This window comes from Hylobates moloch, unplaced genomic scaffold, assembly GCF_009828535.3.
Source record: "Hylobates moloch isolate HMO894 unplaced genomic scaffold, HMol_V3 SCAFFOLD_11, whole genome shotgun sequence".
Taxonomy (NCBI): Eukaryota; Metazoa; Chordata; class Mammalia; order Primates; family Hylobatidae; genus Hylobates; species Hylobates moloch.
The window spans coordinates 29,082,987-29,107,148 of record NW_026652286.1 but is presented as its reverse complement, the minus strand read 5'-3'; the positions used below and the strand labels follow the sequence as shown (position 1 = coordinate 29,107,148).

The 24,162-nt window shown below is 42.7% G+C and overlaps 1 protein-coding gene across 5 annotated transcripts in view; it reads right to left on the bottom strand.

Annotated features, from left to right (window-relative positions):
* UEVLD (UEV and lactate/malate dehyrogenase domains) overlaps window positions 1-24,162 on the bottom strand; it is a 68,478-nt gene that overhangs the window by 38,299 nt on the left and 6,017 nt on the right. For 2 of the 5 annotated variants that reach the window (XM_058446565.1, XM_058446564.1), the window contains 3 exons: window positions 9,200-9,284; window positions 5,838-5,903; window positions 396-559 (listed from right to left, as the gene is read on the bottom strand). In XM_058446565.1, the coding sequence (XP_058302548.1) occupies window positions 396-559; window positions 5,838-5,903; window positions 9,200-9,284 (315 nt within the window). Of the gene's footprint in view, window positions 1-395; window positions 560-4,059; window positions 4,118-5,837; window positions 5,904-9,199; window positions 9,285-19,120; window positions 19,243-24,162 lie in introns of those variants that run through there. The other 3 variants (XM_032166444.2, XM_058446566.1, XM_032166447.2) reach the window with 3 other exon arrangements.

Here is a 24,162-nt window from a genome sequence, read left to right as displayed (position 1 = left end):
ACATACAGTATGATTCAACTTATATGAAAGTCAAAAACAGGCAAAACTACAAATAAATATAACATAAAAATCTGTAACAGGAAGGGACTTGGAAATAATGCCCCAATCACTTGCTAGTAGCTTCTCCTGTACTTTCTTAAGTGGGAAATGACTATAAAAAGACAGGGAGCAAACAGTTGGCTCCAAAACCTGGAGGGAGCAGCTTTGTACAGGCAGTTGTCATCAGGGTTCTGGGACTTGGGTAACCCTAGAGAGCTCAATTTCAAATTACTTCCAAAGACCACATGAAGAATATTGAAAGAAAATGCAGTATCATACTTATTTGTACCAGCAAAATCAATGACAAGTATTTAAAAAAAAAAAAGCTTTCTGTAGAAAATCCAAATTGATCTTACATGGCTCCAGTTTTGGAGATAGGGCAAATATATTCTGCCTTGAGCATCCACATGTTTTCCGACTAAGATTCCCATATTTGCAGTTGGCTTCAAGAAGCAAATAGGGGGAGCGAAAGGGTGAGAATCCAAAATCCAGAAACGAATTGGTACGTTATATGTATTACCTATTTGAGACAAAAGAAACATAGCTTCAAACACTAATAAAGCACACACATTATAATATAGCTAGGCGGCATTTTAAGAAATGAGTAGGCTGGGGTGGTGGCTGAAGCCTGTAATCCCAGCACTTTGGGAGGCTGAGGTGAGCAGATTGCAGGAGCCCAGCAGTTTCAGACCAGCCTAGGCAACATGGAGGAACCCCATCTCTACAAAAAAATTTTAAAATTAGCTGGGTGTGGTGGCACACACCTATAGTCCCAGTTACTGGGGAGGCTGAGATGGGCGGATGACTTGAGCCTGGTAGGTCAAGTTTGAAGTAAACCATGATTGTGTCACTGCACTCCAGCTTGGGTTACGGGGTGAGACCCTGTCTCAAAAAAAAAAGAAAAAAGAAAAGAAAAGAAATGAAGGCCAGGTGCGGTGGCTCACGCTTGTAATCCCAGCACTTTGGGAGGCCGAGGCAGGTGGATCACGAGGTCAGCAGATCGAGACCACGGTGAAACCCCGTCTCTACTAAAAATACAACAAATTAGCCGGGCGTGGTGGCGGGCGCCTGTAGTCCCAGCTACTAGGAGAGGCTGAGGCAGGAGAACGGCGTGAACCCGGGAGGCGGAGCTTGCAGTGAGCCGAGATTGCGCCACTGCACTCCAGCCTGGGTGACAGAGCGAGACTCCGTCTCAAAAAAAAAAAAAAAAGAAAAGAAATGAGTAGTCTAGTCAGGTTTACATATAAAGGATTAATGTTAATCAAGGCCTATTCCCCCAATTTCATCCACATTCACATTGGAAATATTTTCCTATTAGATCACTGGTATAACACTTGAGTAAGTTTAATTAAAACAATGGCTAAATCATTCACCCTGCCTCTCAAAAAAAATCAAATTTTCAAAAATGTTTACTAATATAGCCAGAGTGGCAGCCCAAATCCTGATGGAGTCACTTCCTACATTAATCACTACACATTAAAGAAAAGGAAAGAAATATCTATTGAAGGCCGGGCGTAGTGGCTCACACCTGTAATCCCAGCACTTTTGAGGTGGTTTGACCACTTGAGGTCAGGAGTTCGAGATCAGCCTGACCAACATGGTGAAACCCCGTCTCCACTAAAAATTCAAAAAGTTAACCGGGCATGGTGGCAAGCACCTGTAATCCCACATACTTGGGAGGCTGAGGCACGAGAATGGCTTGAACCCAAGAGGCAGAGGTTGCAGTGAGCCGAGATTGCGCCACTGCACTACAGCCAGGGTGACAGCGCAAGACTCTGTCTCAAAAAACAAAACAAAACAAAAAATGTCTATTGAAGGTATTCCCCTGGTTGATCAAGGATCTGCCTCCACCAATGCCCCTCCCCAGCAGTATTCATGCATTTTAACAGCCCATGACTGGCAAAGCACCTGGTGACTCAGATTCCTGTGTCTAAATGGTAACATTTCACCACTAGTTCACTAGTCTCTTCTTCCTTCCCTCTTTCCCATCAGCAAATACCTTGACTCCTACCCTGCACATCTAGCTTTTAGTAATTCAGCACTGAAGAGTCTGAACTCCTGATAAAAAGTCCTCAGATTTAAAGGAATTATATCAGAAGAACGTAACTTAAGTTGGATGTAAACAAAGTTTAGATAGGTGTGATATTAAGATGATATATTGGTAGGCCAAAATGGGAGGACAGCTTGAGACCAGGACTTCAAGACCAGCCTGGGCAACAACGCAAGACCCTGGTGTGGTAGCACATATCTGTAGTCCTAGCTACTCAGGAGGCTGAGGCGGGAAGAATGATTGAGCCCAGAAATTTGAGGTTACAGTTAGCTATGATCACACCACTGTACTCTAGCCTAGGCAACAGAGCAACACCCTCTCTCTCAGAAGAAAAAAAAGAGGCCAGGCATGGTGGCTCACATCTGTAATCGCAGCACTTTGGGAAGCCGAGGCGGGCAGATCACGAGATCAGGAGATCGAGACCATCCTGGCTAACACAGTGAAACCCCATCTCTACTAAAAATACAAAAAATTAGCCAGGTGTGGTGGCGGGCGCCTGTAGTCCCAGCTCCTCAGAAGGCTGAGGCAGGAGAATGGCGTGAACCTGGGAGGCGACGTTTGCAGTGAGCCAAGATCGCGCCACTGCACTCCAGCCTGGGCGACAGTGCGAGACTCCGTCTCAAAAAAAAGTAAAAGAAAAAAAAGATTACATACATCTCTAAAAAATGAGTGTTTGAAGAAAAAGTATCATTATGACTTAACACAATGTTGGCTGTATAAGAAATAATACCAAAAATTTCTAGAGGTAAACATAAAGTAATATTAACAGAAGTTCCATGTAGATGGGAGGATAGATACAGGCTTCACTTCATCCCTTCCCAAATGTGTAAATGTTTTTTAGCCTAAGCATGTATAATCATTACACTAATAAAACTAGTTAACTAAAAGAGAGTAATAAAGGCAGACAAGGCCGAGCGCGGTAGCTCATGCCTGTAATCCCAGCACTTTGGGAGGCAGAGGCGGGCAGATCACCAGAGGGCAGGAGTTCAAGACCAGCCTGACCAACATGCAGAAACCCCATCTCTATTAAAAATACAAAATTAGCCGGGCATGGTGGTGCACACCTGTAATCCCAGCTACTCAGGAGACTGAGGCAGGAGAATCGCTTGAACCCAGGAGGTGGAGGTTGCAGTGAGCCGAGATCATACCATTGCACTCCAGCCTGGGCAACAAGAGCAAAACTCCATCACCAAAAAAAAAATAAATAAATAAAATAAAGGCAGACAAATAATAATGGCCACATTTACTGAGCATATACTGGCACACACTATATGCCAGGCACTATGCCAAGAGCTTTACTTACTGTAATTCATTTAAGCCGTACAACTCTGAGGCAGGCTCTACTATTGGCCCATTTTACAGATGAGAAAGATAACATACATTCTGACCTTCTGACCAGCAGGAAATAATTAGTATGCATTCACATTGAGTTGATATAATTCCAAAGCAAAGGAAAAGTGTAATGCAGAAAAAAAAGGTGGGGGGAGCACCTGAGGAAGACCCCAGCATAAGAATCAATGACATAACTCAATGACTGCAGGACAGGCATAGTGCCAATCAGCGGCGGGATTTTACCAATGGTATTAAGATAACCTTTCTGCCCTCATGTTACCTCCCTACGCTGTATTAGAAATGGAAATACTACTAAGCAGTAATTTATTTAAATTCACAAGCTCCTCTGTTAATATGCAACTACCCTTGAAAACACTGGGGTGGGTTAAGAATTGGCTTTTATCTCTCAGAATGAATCACCTTAATCAGTTTCCTTCCCTCTTCCTCTCCCTTCCTCCTTTCCCTAATACCCTTCCCTTACCTTTCTTTTCAACATCTAACCAAGATAAATTCAGAATACAACTTAAGGGGAACAGGTCTGAGTAAAATCCTCTACGCAGCCAGGAAACAGTCTGAAAGCTTGGCAGGGAAAAGCAAGGAAAGAAAAGAAAAATCAACTCTATGCCTGTTCTGCCTACCTCACTGCAATCTCTGCATGGATCCCCTGGCTAGCTGCATTCGTCTCCATCCATTCTCCTAGGCATAAAAACAAAATGAATTCCTACACATTTCCTGAGTGCCTGCTATTGCAAAAGGAGGTATCATGGTGGGACATACACAGAAGCAGAACAAAACATGAGTGCATCTCTAGCAACAAGTTATGACTGGGGGTGGGGAGTGGGGAATTAAGGGGGTTTGTGATAATCCAGGAGCTACCACAAAGAAGCACCTACTTTAAAAGAAGTCCCCCCAAATGCAGCTTCCTAGTGTCTTTTGGGCAATGTATTCTCATTGCACAATGCTGAACTCTTTTTAAGAGATCAAAGTACGCTGTTCTCTCCCTATTTGGTTTCCAGATCTTTCTCAGCCCCCCTTTCAGTATATCTTCTGTTTCAAATGCCCCAGTAAGCCACTTATTCCTAAGCCCTTCAGTCAATAATCAAACTAACTCAACTATTCAACAAATACCAAAAATGTCCTTTAAGCACATAACTGTGTATTAGTGATTATGGATGTTATTCTTCCTGGGATTATTTGCATTTCAAAAGAACAGTGAACTTTTTTTTTATTGAGACTGAGTCTCACTCTGTCACCCAGGCTGGAGTGCAGTGGCACAATCTCAGCTCACTGCAACCTCCGTCTCCCAAGTTCAAGAGATTCCCCTGCCTCAGCCTTCTGAGTAGCTGGGATTACAGGCGCGTGCCATCAGGCCTAATTTTTGTATTTTTAGTAGAGATGGGATTTCACTATGTTGGCCGGGCTGGTCTTGAACTCCTGACCTCAAGTGATCTGCCCATCTAGGCCTCCCAAAGTGCTGGGATTACAGGCATGAGCCACCACACCTGGCAAGAACAGTGAATTTCTAATGGTGAAATTTCAGGCACCACTTCAAATAAATATTTGGAAACAAAGATTCACTGGTGTTCTTAAAATCATACTATATATAAGTAACCTCTTGTGATTCTTATCTGAAAGGTTAGTCCTTGATGAACACAGGAGAAGTAGGTCTGGAAAAATGGGAAGAGTTAACTATAAGAAAAGTCAGTGATTTGTTTTCCTTTATTTTTGGGCAAACACTTAGCTATTCTAAACTGCTAGGTCACTCTAAAATGTGTTCCTTTCTTTGGGCTTTAATGGCCTCTGTGTTGTAAAATTTTCTTGTAGGAGTCTGAGTTTCAGGCTAACACTAGCTGTGTGATCTTAGGTAAATCAGACCAGGCTAAGATTCGGTTTCACCTATGGAATGGAGATAATGCTATATCACATAGAGAGGAAAGGAGGGGAACAAAATATAGATGTAATGAAGAAAAAAGTAACTCTCCCCAAGGGCAGGCCTATGTCTGTCTTGCTTTCCTTTGTATCCTGGAGCCTTCCAGAGTAGCAGTAGTAGGGAGTTTGTGATAATCCAGGAGCTACCACAAAGAAGCACCTACTTTGAAAGAAGTCCCCCCAAATGCAGCTTCCTAGTGTCTTTTGGGCAATGTATTCTCATTATACAATGCTGAACTCTTTTTAAGAGATCAAAGTTACGCTATTCTATTTGATTTATCTAGTTGACAGTAAGTATTTGTTGAATTGAACTGAACTTGTTGAGATTAATATAGGCCTTCCTTGACTGGAACAGATTCAGTAAGGTTCTGTATAGGTCATATATCTGTAACAATACTTTAAGAATGTTATGGCATAAACAAATTTAAGTTATTAAATGAACTGCTCTTTTAGAAAACTCACACATTTTTTCAACTTCCACACTTACCCTGATACATCACAGGAATTGTGCCAGTAAAATTCAGCAGGTCTTTCTGAGAACTATCTTTAAAAACTAGAAGAAAAAAAAAAGTCCCAAAATGTGCAATCAGAAACAGAAAGAACTGTAGTAAAGTATGTAAGTGTGCACGTGTGTGCTCATGAATACACACACAAATACACACACAATCTCTAAACATAATCTAGGAATCAGTAAATCTGTCAACAAGAGGAAATGACTAGATGTTGTTTACTTAGAAAGCAGTAAGGGTAGCTGAAAGAATACAGGACTTTGCTACTGAAACTCCAAGTTCTAGGGCCACCTTCCCCACTTAGAGGAATATGACTTTTGGTGACTTTAATCATCTTTGATCTTCAGTTTTATCATCTATAAAATAAAGATAATAAGACTGCCTTACAAAGTTGTCATAAGGATCAAATGAGAGAATTTGAAAACTTTTAAGAAGTACTATAATATGTGGGGTCATTATTAAGTAATTGTCACATGTCAGTTGCAAAGCAGTTCCACTCCTCTCACCTCGGTGTCAACACCTACCTCCACTACGCCCCCTGTCAGCAGGAAGAAGCCAGAGTGATTGACGGCCTTTTCCCATTTTCATTAGCCAACACCTTAAGATTAAGGTGTTTTAAAAATCCAAAGGGAGGGGTTGAAATTGCCTTTGCAAAATTATGACTGAGACAGCGAAAAAGATCTAACCTAACCAACTCCGTCTTCCTTCTAACCTTTAAGCTGTCCTTGTTCCTTCCTGGGCATAGGCTGAACTCACTTTGGGAAGAACTTAATTTATAATTTATAGTTTAAAACAAAGACAATAACAGCCCTTTCCCAAAACAAACTTCCTTCTTGCCTGAGGACTAGACTGCCTTTGCAAGACTAACAAATTAGGCACAAAATTAAAAATTATGGTTTATGGCCGGGCGCGGTGGCTCACACCTGTAATCCCAGCACTTTGAGAGGCTGAGGCAGGTGGATTACTTGAGGTCAGAAGTTCAAGACCAGCTTGGGCAACATGATGAAACCCTATCTCTATCAGCCGGGTATGGTGGTTCCCAGCTACTCAGGAGGCTGAGGCAGGAGAATAACTTGAAGCCAGGAGGCAGAGGTTGCAGTGAGCCAAGATCACACCACTGTACTCCAGCCTGGGCAATAGAGCGAGACTCCATCTCAAAAAAATAAATAAGTAAATAAAGTAAAATAAAATAAAAATAATGGTTTAGTAATCATGCACCTGGAGGCTTACAAGATTCTGGTCCTCCCTAAACTGCTCCTAAGATCAGTGCTTGAGATATTTTGCAGGCCCTACACTTGATGGATCAGCTGGCACCACCCAGATTGATAAACTGGCTCATCTGATCTTGTGGCCCCAACCCAGGAAGTGACCTAGAGCAAGAGGACAACTTCAACTTGCCATGATTTCATCTTCTACCTAACCAATCAGCACTCCTGGCTCACTGGCTTCCCCCTACCCACCAAGCTGTCATTAAAAACTGTTCTCACAATGCTTGGGGAAACTGATTTGAGTAACAGTAAAATTCCAGGTCTGGCACAGTGGCTCATGCCTGTAATCCCAGCACTTTGGGAGGCCAAGGTGGATGGATTACTTGAGGTCAGGAGTTCGAGACCAGCCTGGCCAACATGGTGAAACCTCATCTCTACTAAAAATACAAAAATTAGCAGGGCATGGTGGCATGCACCTGTAGTTCCAGCTACTGGAGAGACTGACGCACGAGAATTGCTTGAACCCGGGAGGGGGAGGTTGCAGTGAGCTGAGATCGTGCCACTACACTTCAGCCTGGGCAAAAGACAGTGACTACGTCTCAACAAACAAACCAACCAACCAACCTCCGGTCTCCTGCTAAAACAAACCAAAAACCAAAAAACAAACAAACAAAAAAACATTATCACATGTAACAAAATCAGTTATAGTCACTTTTAGAATCAGAAGAAAAAGTGCCAGCATTGCTTTCTAAAGCAACCTGTTAGATCAGTAATTACCTTCTTTGGTTTCTCCAATTCCATTATTCTCAACCTTTTTTCAACATTCATATCTCTGAAATTTCAACTTTCCCATCAATAACTGGGACACACTGATAGAGAATCAATGCCCTAATGTCAGGATTGAGTACAGGAAACACTATCTCTGGTTTCAAACAATCAAACTACCTTGGAGGAGGGCCTTTGGGCCCTCATGAATGAGATTAGTATCTTCATAAAAGAGCCCATGGCCGGGCACAGTGGCTCACGCCTGTAATCCCAGCACTTTGGGAGGCCGAGGTGGATGTATCAATTGAGGTCAGGAATTTGAGACCAGACTGGCCAACATGGTGAAACCCCATCTCTACTAAAAATACAAGAAAATTAGCCGGGCATGGTGGTGGGTGCCTGTAATCCCAGCTACTTGGAAGGCTGAGGCAGGAGAATTGCTTGAACATAGGAGGCAGAGGTTGCAGTAAGCCGAGATCGTGCCACTGCACTCCAGCCTGGGTGACAGAGCAAGACTCCGTCTCAAAAAAAAAAAAGAAAGATAAAGATAATAAAGTAAAATATTTCTTAGAAAACCAAATTCTTATTATTCAGTGAACAGGATAACTAAAACTGTTAATAATTTAGAATCAACCATATATATATGATAGGCCGAATAAAGGTCCTCTAAAGATGTCCATATCCAACCCTTGGAACCTGTGAATATGTCACCTTACTTGGCAAAGGGATTTTTTAGATGTGATTAGTGACTCTGATCACTTGGCTAGCCTTAAAAGAATTAAGGAGTCTGAGATGAAGAAATTATCCTGTATTACTGGGGTGGGTCTAATCTAATCACATTGGTCCTTAAAAGCAGAGAATCTTTCCCAGCTGTGGTCAGAGGGTGATTTGACTATAGAAGAATGGTTAGAGACATGCAATACTGCTGGCTTTGAAGATGGAGAAAGGAGACCAAGAGCCCAGGAATGTGGGTGACCTCTAGAAACTGAAAAAGGCAAGGAAACATTATCTCCCAGAGCCTCCAGAAACAAAGGCAGTTGACACCTGGATTTTAGCCAAGTCAAACCTGTAGTTCACTTTCTAAGCTATAGAAATTTGTGTTGGACTTCTTGCCTACAGAATTATAACACAGTAAATGTGTTTTTTAAAGCCACTAAGTTTGTGGTAGTTTGTTACAGCAGCAATAGAAAACTAATACAAGATATAATGTATTAATTTAAGCTTTCTCAGAAATTGCAGGTCATAAAGTATAGCTGAAAATCAGAGGATAAAAGAGAAAAAGAGAAATTACAATTTTGCAGCTCTTTAGGACCAAAAATTAGTAGTTCAAATAATGCAGCATTTAAACTAGAGGATATGATTCTTACCATAGGTGTCCATGGAATATTTGAAATGTGGGAAAAATACATTTACGTTCTTTAGTTCTTCCACAGTTAGGTCCCTGAACTTGTACTGAAAAGAGAAAAATAAGCATGGAGTACGAATAAAGCTATAAGCAAAAGAACAATTGCAGTTAACTTTATTTTTTTGAGATGGAATCTCACTCTGTTGCCCAGGCTGGAATGCAGTGGCGGGATCTCAGCTCACTGCAACCTCTGTCTCCTGAGTTTAAGTGATGCTCTTGCCTCAGCCTCCTGAGTTGCTGGGATTACAGGCGCATGCCACCATGCCTGGCTAATTTTTTGTATTTTTAGTAGAGGCAGGGTTTCGCCATGTTGGTCAGGCTGGTCTCGAACTCCTGACCTCGTGATCTGCCTGCCTCGGCCTCCCAAAGTGCTGTGGTTATAGGCGTGAGCCACCACGCCCGGCCTGCAGTTAATATTTAATTGACAATTTACCGTGTGGTAGGCCCTGAGCTCTGCAAACAAGAATGGTATTTGATTTAATCTTTTTAACAACAACCCCACCAGGTAGGTAGGGCTTTACAACTGTTTTATAGGAGCAGGAGAAGAAAATGAAAGCTAGAGAATCAAAGTAACTTGCCGAGTCATATAGCAAGTTAAATAGTGAAGCCCAAGCTCAAATCCAGGACCAGAGTCTTTAATCTCTAAATCAAACTGCCTCCAAATACCTCCAGACAGCTTAAAAGATGAGGCAGAATGAATCACCCCTCTCACCACTATGCAGGATCCAACCGTCTTTTTGGCATGGCTCATTCACTTGAGACACCTCGACTTTCCCCTCCCGCTTTCCTGGCACTGCATCCTGGGTTTCAAATGGAAAACAAAAGCATGCGAGGTTTTGTAGTCAGGTGTGTGAACTGCCTCTTCATTTATCCAGATGTCTTCTCAGAGATACTGACTTGGTTGTCTTGTGGGCAAAATCATTTAAATTCTTTAAGCTTATTTTCTCATCCACAAAAATAAATAATACTTACCTCTTACACTAGTGGTTAGGTTTAAATGAAAGAAAATAAGTATATTAAGAGCTTACCATTCTGAAAATGGATTTGAGACAACAATTTCTTTTACAATGGCATCAAAAAGAATAAAATATTTAGGAATAAATTTAACAAGGTACAAAACTTAGACTCTGAAAACTATAGAACATTGTTGAAAAAAATAAAATAGACCAAAGTGAATGGAAAGCATCCCTTGTTCATGGACTTGAAGATAGTATTGTTAAGATGGCAATTTTCCTCAACAGATTCAACACAATCCCTATCAAAATCCCAGCTGGCTTTTTTTTTTTTTTTTTTTTGCAAAGATTTACAGACTCTAAAACTCATTTGGAAATTCAAGGGACCCAGAATAGCCAAAACGATCAGGAAAAAGAACAAAACAGCTGTCAGATTCATACTAAAATCAAAAGACAGGCTATCATCAAAAGGAGAAAATAAGTGTTTGAGAGGATGTAAAGAAATCAGAACTCTCACACATAACACCACTGCCAGTGGCAAAATGATGCAGCTACTTTGGGAAACAGCCTGGTAGTTCTTCAAAAGACTAAACACAGAGTCAGGGTTACCACATGACTAAGCAATTCCACTTCTAGGTATACACCCAAGAAAAATGAAAACAGGTATCTACACAAAAACTTGTATACAATTGCTCATAGCAGCATTATTAATAATAGCCAAAAAGTGAAAACAATTCAAATGTCCATTAACTAATGAATGAATAAAATGTGGCATATCCATAAAATGAAATTTCAACCGCAAAAAGGAATAAAGTGCTAATATATGCTACAACATGGATGAACCTTAAAAACACTATGCTAAGTGAAAGAAACTAGACACAGGCAGTGGCTGCCTCTGGTCTTGGCCAGAGACTGCGCTTCCCAGAAAAAAAAAAAAAAGAAAAAGTAAAAATAAAAGAAATGAGACACAAAGGCTACATATTTTATGATTCCATGTATATGCAATATCTCGAACTGGCAAATACATAGATACAAAAAGTAGACTAGTGGATACCTGGGATTGTGGGAGTTTGGGAGAAAATGGAAGAGGATTGCTAGTGGATCCTGTTTCCTCTCTCAGAGCCTTAAGTTGTTCACCTGCAAAAAAGATATAGCTCGCTGGGCGCGGTGGCTCACGCCTGTAATCCCAGCACTTTGGGAGGCTAAGGTGGGTGGATCACCTGAGGTCAGGAGTTCGAGACTAGCCTGACCAACATGGTGAAACCCCATCTCTACTAAAAATACAAAATTAGCCAGGCATGGTGGCAGGCATCTATAATCCCAGCTACTTGTGAGGCTGAGGCAGGAGAATCGCTTAAATCCGGGAGGCGGAGGTTGCAGTGAGCCAAGATCGTGCCATTGCACTCCAGCCTGGCAACAAGAGCGAGACTCAGTCTCAAAAAAAAAAAAAAAAAAAAGATATAGCTCTACTGCCTACAAACTTCAACAGCTGTGTATGAAGGTCTTACAATTAACATATGTAAAAGTGAGATAATAAAATATGTATACAATAGTAAGTACAGGCAGGAAACTACAAATTGACACAAAGAACATCTAAGTTACAGAAAGGCCTCTGGAGAAGCTGAATCTACATTTCAGCCTAGAGTCTAGAATGGTATAGAAAATTAGTGGTTAAGCCAGGCATGGTGGCTCACGCCTGTAATCCCAGCACGTTGGGAGGCCAAGGCAGGCAAATCACTTGAGGTCAGGAGTTCGAGAACAGACCGGCCAACATGGTGAAATCCCGTCTCGACTAAAAATACAAAAATTAGCCAGGCATGCTGGCATGTACCCGTAATCCCAGCTACTCAGGAGGCTGACGCAGGAGAATCACTTGAAGCCGGGAGGCAGAGGTTGCAATGAGCTGGGATCACCTCACTGCACTCTAGCGACAGAGCGAGACTCTGTCTCGAAAAAAAAAAAAAGAAAATTAGGGGGAAAAGGGAAGGTCATTCTAAGATGGGGAAGAATTTGCTAGAAGAGAAGTCTGATTATAAACAACTTGAGGGCAGGAATCGTCTTTCATACATTGTTCTAGCTCTTCATAGTACTTAGTACAGGGTGTGCCTTTGATAGAATTATGTTTTTTGTATAGGAGTTAGCAAATAGGCAGATTTACATGAGTAGAGTAGACATAGAAAGTAATTATGATCCACAGCACTGAGCATCAAAACTAAGAAATGATCAGTATTAACTAAAACAGACTTGTTTAGTCTGTTGGGCAAAGTGAGTCCTAGATTCAGTGCCCATGATTCAGTGTAAACAAAACTGAATGAAGTCACCTCAACTCCAAACACTACACAAATGTACAAAAGGCTGCATTGTTGTCACCTGGAATATACATATTATCAACAAATATAATTTATGTTTCATTTTCCACTATTTTTTACATCCTTAAAATCACTGGAGAACATGATTATTAATAGCTATATAAGGCTACACTAGAATTGATTTAATTGCAAAACTGCTACACAATTTTCTCAAAGGCAGCAAAAGCACTCTTCTCGGGACTTAAAAACCCAAATGTTACTATTAGTTAAATATTTCATTTGCTGTTTTGTTTTGACACCCACCACCCACCCCCGGGTCCTGGCCAAAAAGGACCTATTTTATCTGTCCCAAGGAAAATAATAACTTTTTTTTTTGAGACAGGGTCTCACTATGTCACCCAGGCTGGAGTGCAGTGGCACAATCAGGTGCGTGCCACCATGCCTGGATAATTCTTTGGTATTTTTCGTAGAGATGGGTTTCACCACGTTGCCGAGGCTGGTCTTGAACTCCTGGGCTCGAGGGATCCACCTGCTTCACCCTCCCAAAGTGCTGGGATTACAGGTGTGAGCCACCACACCCAGCCTTATTTTTACTACATATTAAACAGTGTTATCTTCTTACTGTAATATTAAGACAGATTCCATACTGGTCCTCACCACTAAAAATTCTGCATAACATTCTCTAAAGAAATGTGTCTCAAGCAGTGCCATGTGTTTAAAGGATACAAGTACTTCACTAAAGAAGAAAGTGGCCCAAGACATTCTAAAAGTAATACAATTACATGGTTATAAAAATTAGTAAGACTGAAAAATTGAGTTTAATGAAATTTTAAATTTGCCTGCTGCACTACAGTGTATTTATTCAGAAGACTGATATTTCTTTTTTCTTATTTTGAGAGGTAGTCTCACCCTGTCACCCAGGCTAGAGTGCAATGGTGTGATCTCAGCTCACTATAAACTCCACTTCCCGGGTTCAAGCAATTCTCCTGCCTCAGCCTCCCGAGTAGCTGGGATTATAGATGCGCACCACCACACCTGGCTAATTTTTTGTAACTTTAGTAGAAACGGGGTTTCACCAAGTTGGCCAGGCTGGTCTTGAACTCCTGAGCTTAAGTTATCCACCTGCCTCAGCCTCCCAAAGTGCTTGGATTACAGGCGTGAGCCATGGTGCCCCCAGCTTTTTTTTTTTTTTTTTTTTGACGGAGTTTCATTCTTGTTGCCCAGGCTGGAGTGCAGTGGCGCTATCTTGGCTCACTGCAACCTTCGCCTCCCGGGTTCAAGCAATTCTCCTGCCTGAGCCTCCCAAATGGCTGGGATTACAGGCACCCGCCACCACGTCTGGCTTTTTTGTATCTTTAATGGAGATGGGGTTTCATCGTGTTGGCCAGGCTGGTCTCGAACTCTTGACCTCAGATGATCCACCTGCCTTGGCCTCCCAAAGTGCTGGGATTACAGGCGTGAGCCACCACGCTTGGCCTAGAAGACTGATATTTCAAGAGTATTCTTATATGACTTTGCTCAAATGTAGGACACACTGAGGAATAATAATACTTTGTAGTATCACTTATTAAAAGAAATTTTTAGCAGGAAGGAATCTTATAGATCAAATCCAGTATTACTTTTTTTTTTTTTTGAGACAGAGTTTCACTCTTGTTGCACAGGCTGGAGTGCAATGGCGCAATCTCAGCTCACCGCAACCTCCACCTCCCAGGTTCAAACGATTCTCCTGCCTCAGCCTCCCGAGTAGCTGGGATTACAGGCATGCACCACCACACCCGGCTAATTTTGTATTTTTAGTAGAGACGAGGTTTCTCCATGTTGGTCAGGCTGGTCTTGAACTCCTGACCTCAGGTGATCCACCCACCTCAGCCTCCCAAAGTGTTGAGATTACAGGTGTGAGCCACCACAGTATTACCACTTTTTGAGTGAGCAAATCTAGGTTAAGTTGCCTCTCCAAGGTAACTCAGCTGGAGGAGCAGAAAATAGGTATTAGGGAACTAGGTAATTTCTCTAAATGTAACACTTAATATAAATGAAGGAATATACTTATGTGGCTGGGCATGGTGGCTCACATCTGTAATCCCAGCCTTTTGGACAGTCAAGGACAAAGGATCACTTGAGACCAGTAGTTTGAGAACAGCCTGGGCAACACAGCAAGACACTGTCTCTACAAAAATAAAAACAAAAATTGGCCAGATGTGGTGATGTTGCCTGCGGTCCTAGCTACCTCCAGAGGCTGAGGCAGGAGGATCACTTGAGCCCAAGAGTTTGAGGCTGCAGTAAGCTATGATGGTACCACTGCACTCCAGCCTGGGAGACGGAGCAAGACTCTGTCTCTTTAAAAAAAAAAAAAAAAAAGCACATACTTTTTGCAGAATAGTAAGTACTGGTGAATTGACCCACCCACTTATGATACAGAACTGTCTGACAAAGCTTTCTGCCATAATGGAAATAATCTATACATACATTGTCCAATATGATAGCCACAAACCACATGTGGCTACTAACAATTGAAATGTGATTAGTGATTTTATTCCTGTTTTTAAAAAATTTTTATTTATATCTTTTGCCCAATTATTTATTTACTTTTTTCTTTGTTTTGTTTTGTTTTTGAGACGGAGTCTCACTCTGTTGCCCAGGCTGGAGTGCGGTGGCACGATCTTGGCTCACCACAACCTCCACCTCCTGGGTTCAAGTGATTCTCCTGTCTCAGCCTCCCGAGTAGCTGAGACTACAGGCGCATGCCACGATGCCCGGCTAATTTTTGTAATTTTAGTAGAGACAGGGTTTCACTATGTTGGCCAGGCTGGTCTCGAATTCCTGACCTCGTGATCTGCCCGCCTCGGCCTCCCAAAGTGCTGGGATTACAGGTGTGTGCCACCATGCCCGGCCTATTTATTGGTTTTAATATTGATTTTGTAGGCATGCTTTATGTATTTTAGATACCAATACTCTGTCAGTTATGTGTGCTACAGATAGCTTCTCTAAGTTTGTATCTTGCCTCTTCACTTTCTTTAATTTTCTTTTTAAAACAATTGAGATAGGGTCTTGCCATATTGTTCAGGCTTGTCTCAAACTCCTGGACTCAATGGATCTGCTTGTCTTGGCCTCCCAAAGTGCTGAGATTACAGGTGTGAGCCACCACACCTGGCTGCCTCTTCACTTTCTTCATGGTGTCTTCTGTTCTTAATTTTAATATAGTTGAATTTGTCTCTTATTTGTGTATTATTTTAAAACGGTTTGCATATTCTGAGCCTATAACATTTATCTTTTTAGGTTTTAAAGTTGTCTTTTACATTTAGGTCTTTAATCCACGGGAAATTTTTATGTTTGGTACAATTTCATTTTTCCCATGTGGATATTCACTTGTCTCTCCCTTCTCCTTTCGCCAGTTATCTGCAATGTCTTCTGTTTTATAATGCATTTCCAAATATGTGTGACTACAGTTCTAAGCCCTTTAGTCTGTTTCACTGGTTAGTCTATTCCACACCAATGCCACACTAAATTTTACTTGCCATAGTACTGATATTTGGTAGAGCAAGTCCTCAAATCTATCATCTATTCTTTATTATTTTTATTATTTTTTTTGAGACAGAGTATTGCTCTGTGGCTCAGGCTGGGGTGCAATGGCACATTCTCAGCTCACTGCAACCTCTGCCTCCTGGGTTCAAGTGATTCTCCTGCCTCAGCCTCCCAAGTAGCTGGGGTTACAGGTGCCTACCACCATGCCCAGTTTTTATATTTTTTAGTAGAGACGAGATTTCACCATGTTGGCCAGGCTGGTCTCAAACTCCTGATCTCAAGTGATCCACCCACCTTGGCCTCCCAAAGTGCTGGGATTACAGGCGTGAGCCACTGTACCCGGCCCTCATATCTATTTTTTTTCCATAATAATGTCAAGGTTATCCTTGGCCTTCTGCTCTTCTAAATGAATTTTAGAATCAGTTTGAAGTTTCCAAGAAATGCATTGACCCTATAGATCAATTTGGGGAGAACTGACAATCTTCACATCTATGAAATTGGGATACCTATTTAATAAGATTTTTTACTTTCTCCATAGTTGCTTAATTTTTTAATGTACTGATCACTTCTCCATCGATTTTTTTCTACAACAAAATTATTTCTAAGTTTTTAAAATTTTTAAATTCATTTATTTTTTATTTTTTTGAGATGTGGTCTCCCTCTGTTGCCCAGGCCAGAGTGCAGTGGCACGATCTTGGGTCACTGCAACCTCCACCTCCCAGGTTCAAGCGATTCTCCTGCTTCAGCCTTCCGAGTAGCTGGGATTACAGGCGCGTGCCACCACGCGTGGCTTATTTTTTTGTATTTTTAGTAGAGATGGGGTTTCACCATGTTGGACAGGCTGATCTTGAACTCCTGGCCTCAGGTGATCTACCCGCCTCGGTCTCCCAAAGTGCTGGGATTACATGCGTGAGCTACCGCGCCTGGCCTTACATTTATTTCTATTTTTTAGAGACAGGGTCTCGTTCTGTCTCCCAGGCTGGCAAGCAGTGGCACAATCATAGCTCTCTGCATACTCAAACTCCAGGGCTCAAGCTATTCTCCTGCCTCAGCCTCTCAAGTAGCAGGGACTACAGGCATGAGTAACTGTGCCCAGACTAAAATTATTTCTAGATATTAAACAATATTATTTGCATACTGCAATGAATGGTCAGGAAACCTCAAATATTTGTTGGACTGACTTGTTTCTGATTGGTTTCCTTAATTTATACAGCCAACAAATACTTATTAATAATAAGCTACCCCCAGCCTGGCCAATATGATGAAACCTCGTCTCTACTAAAAATACAAAAAAAATTAGCCGGGTGTGGTGGCGGGCGCCTGTAGTCCCAGCTACTCAGGATGCTAAGGCAGGAGAATCGCTTGAACCCAGGAGGCGGAGATTGCAGTGAGCAGAGATAGCGCCACTGCACTTCAGCCTGGGTGACAGAGCGAGACTCCATCTCAAAACAAACAATAATAATAATAATAAGCTATCTATGTGCCAGACTCTATGCTATGCACTGATGGAAAAAAAAAATCCTCTACTATTCTACTCTCACCCTTGAAAAAACCATTGTCTCTCTTCTTTTCCTTCATTCCAGTTCCACCAAAAATATGCTCTATGTTTGAATCTTAACTTGAACAATTCTTCCCATCGGACAATCCATCATCCTCTGCACATTAAAACTTGAATGGTTCTTTTAATTTCACGTGCTCTGAAGAGGAGACAGAAAGGGTAGTAATCCTAAGCATCATGATACTTCTCTTCCTACAAGAGCTGCACCTGTCGCAGTAGATAAATTCATTCAAGTCACTTACATAAACAATTTCAATCTTAGGGCTTCAAAACCTCCCACGGGTATGTAAACTGCCCCAACAAGGAAAGAATCAAGTATAATAAAAATGGCATAAACTATGGTTTCTGCATTAGGAAGTCTTAAGAAGCATTAAGAATTATTTAAGGCCGGGTGCGGTGGTTCATACCTGTAATTCCACCACTTTGGGAGGCTCAGGTGGGTGGATCACTTGAGGTCAAGAGCTCGAGACCAGACTGGCCAACATGGTGAAAACCCATCTCTACTAAAATACAAAAATTAGCCAGGCATGGTGGCGCGCGCCTGTAGTCCCAGCTACTTGGGAGGCTGAGACACAAGAATCGGCTTGAACCCGGGAGGTGGAGGTTGCAGTGAGCTGAGATCGCACCACTGCACTCCAGCCTGGGCGACAGAGCAAGACTCTGTCAAAAAACAAAAAACAAACAAACAAAAAACAAACAAAACAGACTGTCAAAAAACAAAAAACAAACAAACAAACAAAAAAACAAACAAAACCACCTTAACTAGGAAACTGGTGAAAACTAGTCTTCTTAACTAGAAAATTGGCGGGGATTCCCTCAGATTGTACACCGGAAACTCAGGCTAGTCAGGTCTCGGAAATATAGGTCAGATTTCTAGGTCGGCCGCCTACTCCCCAACCTTCCAACATTAAGATCTCTCCAGGGCCTTCAAGCTCTGTCTTCGTCCCTAAATCTACTCAGGTCTTTCATTCACTGCACAGTTATTTAGTACCTATGTTGTTGTCAAACATAGTGGCTAGAGGAAGGGAATACAAAAGCACAATCTCTGCATTCAAAGGGGCTCACAGCAAGAGTATGGTTTGTAAATACATAATTACTCCACAATGTGATAATCGATACCTTTGAAAACAAAAGGGTTGATCAATCTTCCAGGGAGTGACTGAGTTGGGTCTTACAAAGGACGAGCTTTGCAATTCAAGAAAAAAGAAAAAAAAGGCAGACCATTTCAGCAGAGAGAAAGACAGAAAGGCGTGGTTAGGCGTGTGCTGGGAGCTGTTTGAGGTCAGTGAAGCTGGGGGTATGAGGAGGGCTCGCACCAGGTGGAGGTTGGGAAACCTCAGAGTTGTGGGAGAAATCAGCATCCAGGTCCCCTCAGCCTCCCTGGGGCCGCTCCCCATAGCCGGTTTCAGACCAGCCGCCCCGGCTCCAAGCCCCACTACAAGCCGGGAAACGCAAAACGGAGGCAACCTGGCCAAAGGCAGAGGCACCCCCCCGCCCCAAGACCCTGAGGACCCAGACCTGGCCCAGCGGACTGCCCGCACCTTGCCAAGCAGCCGTCTCAGGCCCTCGCAGTCGAACTCCATCTCCAGGCCGGTCCCGAGCCAGGTCCCAGGACCCCAGCCCCTGGACCTTCTTCCGGACTTGCTGCAGGACGGAAGCCGCTGAGGACCAAACTTCCCGGCGGCCCAAGGCCCCGCCCCTTCCCAGACTGGAAATTCCACCCGCATTCAACGCCCCGGGCTCAGCCGCCGCTGCGCCCGGAATCTGGGGCCTCTCCTTCGTGACCCCGGAGTGGGCAAGTGACGAGGGCAGGGCCAGAAACGCACTGGCGTCAAGGAAACCACGACCCATCTTCCTGGAAGGAAACTTGGGGACACTTAACGAAGAGAAGGCTAGGAAGGACCAGAGTAGAAGCACTAAAGGAGGTAGAAGCAACACGCGGTGTTCTTGAAGAGTTTCCAGACTGATATATTAAATTCCACAGTGTATCAGAAAAAAGCAAGACCGAAAATTGCAGTTGAATTTAGGAAGGAGGCGGTAATGGAACTTCAGAAGCAAAATTTCAGGGAATAGAAAGGAAAAACAGTCAGGAGGAGCCTTGCCGGAGAAGAGGAGATAGGACAACCCCAGCATGAGGGTGGCTTAGCACGGGGCGAGGGATTGCTTTTTTATTTTTTTTAGGGGTGCCATAACAATGTTGGTGGTCAAAGAGAGGAGAAATCCAGGTGAACAAATAGTTGGAAAACAAGAGAGGAGGGAGATGGGTGGATAAGGTCATCTGGAGAAGGTGGGCGAAGAAGAGATGCAGGATACAGTAATTTTCTGGCGTTGTTTGGTCTCCTTGACCCGTGGCTGACTTACCTGCCCTGTATCCCTGGCTTGAGCCACTGAAGCGAAAAGTCCCAGGAGCTGGATATTGTAATTGTCAAGAGGTTGGGCGTATAGGAGGGAGATTGTATTTATAGGAAGATCTGAAGGGAGTGCTGCCCTGACTCAGGAGAAGAAGCTGAAAAGCTGGAAGGAACATTCATTCAGAAAGTTTTCGTTGAGCATCTACTACTTGCCAGCTATTTTTCCAGGTCTCAGGATACAGCCGTGAACAAAATACACTCAGATAGCTGATGTCTTAAGGGTGTCATTCCTTTATTAGCAAAGAGAGAGCAAAACAATAAATGTAATAAGTAAATTATTCAGCATGTCAGAAGGTTGATTACGTGTTGTGGAGAATAAATTCTTAAAAGGGTAAGGAGATTGGGGGTAGGTCTCACTGAGGGGTGAGGGAGTAAGTGTTATGAATCTGAGTGCAGACAAAGCAGAAGCCTAAGGTATGTGCCCAGGGAGGCTCAACACAGCAAGGAGGCCTGTGTGGCTGGAGTAGAATGAAGTAAGATGGGGGTAGAGACAAGGAGGCTAAGTCAGGGAAATAAGAGGGAGGAGCAAGTGGTTTAGAGAAGTGAGTCTTCTAGTGTGAGCCCCAGATCTGCAGCCTCAGGTGCTGGGAGTTGTCAGAAATGCAGATGCTAAGACCTCACCCCTGCTTTATTCAATCACAGGCTCTGGGGTTGGGGATCAGCAATTCTCTTTTAACAATTCTTCCAGATGATTCTGATGGGTGATGAAGTGCAAGAACCACTGTGGGGCTTTGTAGACAATTGTAAGGACTCTGGCCTGTCCGTGCCCTCCAGCAAGAGACCATCAGGAACACACCTGTGCTTAAACAAGTTGAGTTCATTATTAATAGTTCTTGCAGTGAGGAAGCAGGTGCTGTGGAGAACCATTGGGACAGCTTGGTGAGGGTGAGAGAACCTATTATAGAATTTGGGCCATTTGTGGGAGGGCTGAAGAAAGCCAGGCTTCACTCTGGATTGGGTGCTGTCAGAAAGCAGGGACATTTCTGTGACTGGGTATCTGAATAAGTATTGTCTATAAGATGGACAGACTAGAGTGAGGATAAAGCTATACTTAGTAAAGAAGCAGCAGTCACTCATAATAGCAGAGAAGGACGTTTGGTATTTCATGGCTTGCACAGTGACCTTGCTGTCTTGTCTCTGCTTAGACAAAATTTTGAAATGGCCTTGTTGTGTCTCCCTTTTTTATAGTCTGACTGACCTTGTCTCATGTTGGTGTTCTGTGAGATTATGTCCCACAGAAGAATAACTGGGCCAAGCTGTGAGCATCAGGCCAGCTTCTAACAACCCTGAAGTCTAGCTGTGTCAGACCAGCTCTCAGATGTCAGGGCCTGCCGCTTCCTTTCTCAGGCTTTTAATCTGGGAGAAAGAGAAAGCCACTGGGAGGTTTCGAACAGAACAGTGACATGATCTGACTGAACTTTAAAAAAATATTAATAACTGTGCGGTGTTGTGAAGAGGCAGTAGTGTTGGGCAAGAGTAGGCCAGAAGACAAGGTAGGAGGAAGATTACAGAGAAAAGTTGATAGAAGGGCTGTTAAGTGCATCTCAGCCAGATCTAACCAACCTTAAAACAGTAGAACTGCCAGGGGCTCCGAGTTCTAATAGGTCCTGCCAGAAATCCATGGTATAAGGAAAAGATACCAGTTAGCAGCAAGGCCAGGGCAAGATTCTTCCATCTTTTATGAAAGAGCCTTTTATGGAAGAGGCCTTCCAATCAAACCTTCAGTTCTCTTCTGGTCACTATGCACACCTTATGCCAGAGAGAGTGTGAGTGAGTGTGTGTGTGTGTGTGTGTGTGTGTAGCATTGCCTTTGTGGAAGGTATATTGCTAAGAGTTTTATGTGCTTTATCTCCGTTCATCTTCATAAGACCCTATGACCTGGATAGAATTATTACCTCAATTTTACTGAGAAGAAAACTGAGGTTTATTGTTATATTACCTATTTTCCTTGTTTCTGAGATTCTGTTGAATAAGAGATATATTAATGATAGCTTTTGGAGGAAGAAGAAGACTACAAAATTAAACATACATACTGATTTTAACACACCTATATGAAAAGAATGTAAATGTGAAATAGATGATATGTGTATAATTGTCTCCATTTTACAGATAGGGAAACCAAAGACTAAGGCTAAATTACTGCAGAAGATGATGTCAAAGACTATTTTCCTAATCTACGTGTTGTACTGCCTCTCACTGTGTGTGAAATTGTGATGACACTTTGTGATTAATAATAGTCAAGGAAATCAGCCAGGTGTGGTGGCTCATGCCTGTAATCCCAGCACTTTGGGATGCCCAGGCGGGCATATCATCTGAGGTCAGGAGTTCGAGACCAGCCTGGTTAACATGGGGAAACCTCATCTCTGCTAAAAATACAAAAATTATCCGGGTGTGGTGGCAGGTGCCTTTAATCTCAGCTATTTGGGAGGCTAAGGGAGACAGAATTGCTTGAAGTTGGGAGGCGGAGGTTTCAGTGAGCCGAAATCTTGCCACTGTATTCCAGCCTGGGCAACAGAGTGAGACTCCATAAAAAAAAAAAAAAAAGCCTACAAAGTCTGAATTATGTGCTTATATTGCTATGCAGTTACAAGGGAAAGGCTGTGTAGTACTGACATTGGCTTTTTTTTTTTAAGCCTCTCCGTTGACTTCCATCCTGACCACCAGGCTACCCTTATCTCCTGAAACTGGTGCTGTTAGATCCTGTAATCCAGTTAGGCTGAAACATTCACTCTTCCCCAAGTACATTGTGTTCTTCCTTGCCTCATGCCTTAGTACCTGCCAGGAGTGTTTTATTATACTTTTGTACCTGTCTACCTCCATCTCCACTCCTCTTTCTGTCCTCAAATACTGTAAGGCCCTGGCAAATAGGGGTTGAACCTCATTCATCTCTATATTTCCAGTGCCTAGCATAATTATTTATGCATATATTCCTTCTTATATGTAGAAAGCCAGATATAAAGAACCTGCAGTGGAAAGTTTGCAGAATGAATGAAAGTATAAGGTGATCAATGCCTTAGGGAGAAGAAGTTATAGTGTACTAGTTCTCAGGCTTATGTGGGCTTCAGACTTTTTTTTAAAAAATCTGTTGAGACCGGGCTCAATGGCTCACTCCTGTAATCCCAATACTTTGGGGCTAAGACAGGAGGATCACTTCAGCCCAGGAGTTTGAGACCAGTCTGGTTTTGTAGACCCAACTCTACAAAAAATTTAAAAATTAGCCGGGCATGGTGGTGCACACCTGTAATCCCAGCTACTTGGGAAACTAGAGCAGGAGAATCTCCTGCGCCCAGGAGGCTAAGGCTGCACTGAGCTGTGTTTGTGCCACTGCATTCCAGCCTGGGTGACAGAGCAAGGTCGTGTCTCAAAAAAAAATCTGTTGAAGATAGACCTGTCCCTGTATACATAGTCACGTACACAGTTTGTTTTGTGTCCAATTTCTGGAATGTTTATAGATTACTGAAGTCTGCTAGATCCCAAGTGTCGTTGGTGGGAGCATAATTTGCTACAACCTTTGGGCAGAGTAGTCTTGGACCTTTGACCCCATAATGCCACGTTGGGAATCTGTCTTACAGAAATAAAAGTACTTAGGATATATGTACAAAGATGTTAATAATGTTAAAAGGGGGAAAAATGTCCCAAACTAAGAAATGCAAATGTATATGCTGCATCTTTGTAAGTTTTAGAAAAAACACAAAAATGGCTTGTTTAAAATTAGAACTTGGTTTTTTTGGTGCTCTACTTCTGATCTCTTTATACCCTTTGTTGCTTTCATGATTATCGGCCCTATCAGACATATTAGGGGACAAAACCTTGTTATTCCAGATATCACACATATATGTATTCTTATCATATACTTCTTTTTTTTTTTTTTTTTTTTTGAGATGGAGTCTTGCTCTGTCGCCCAGGCTAGAGTGCAGTGGCACAATCTTGGCTCACTGTAACATCTGCCTCCTGGGTTCAAGTGATTCTCCTGTTTTAGCCTCCCAAGAAGCTGAGATTACAGGTGTGCACCACCACACCTGGCTAATTTTTGAATTTTTAGTAGAAACAGGATTTCACCATGTTGGTCAGGCTGGTCTCGAACTCCTGACCTCAGGTGATCCACCCACCTCTGCCTCCCAAAGTGCTAGGATTACAGGAGTGAGCCACAGCCCCTGGCCTATCATATACTT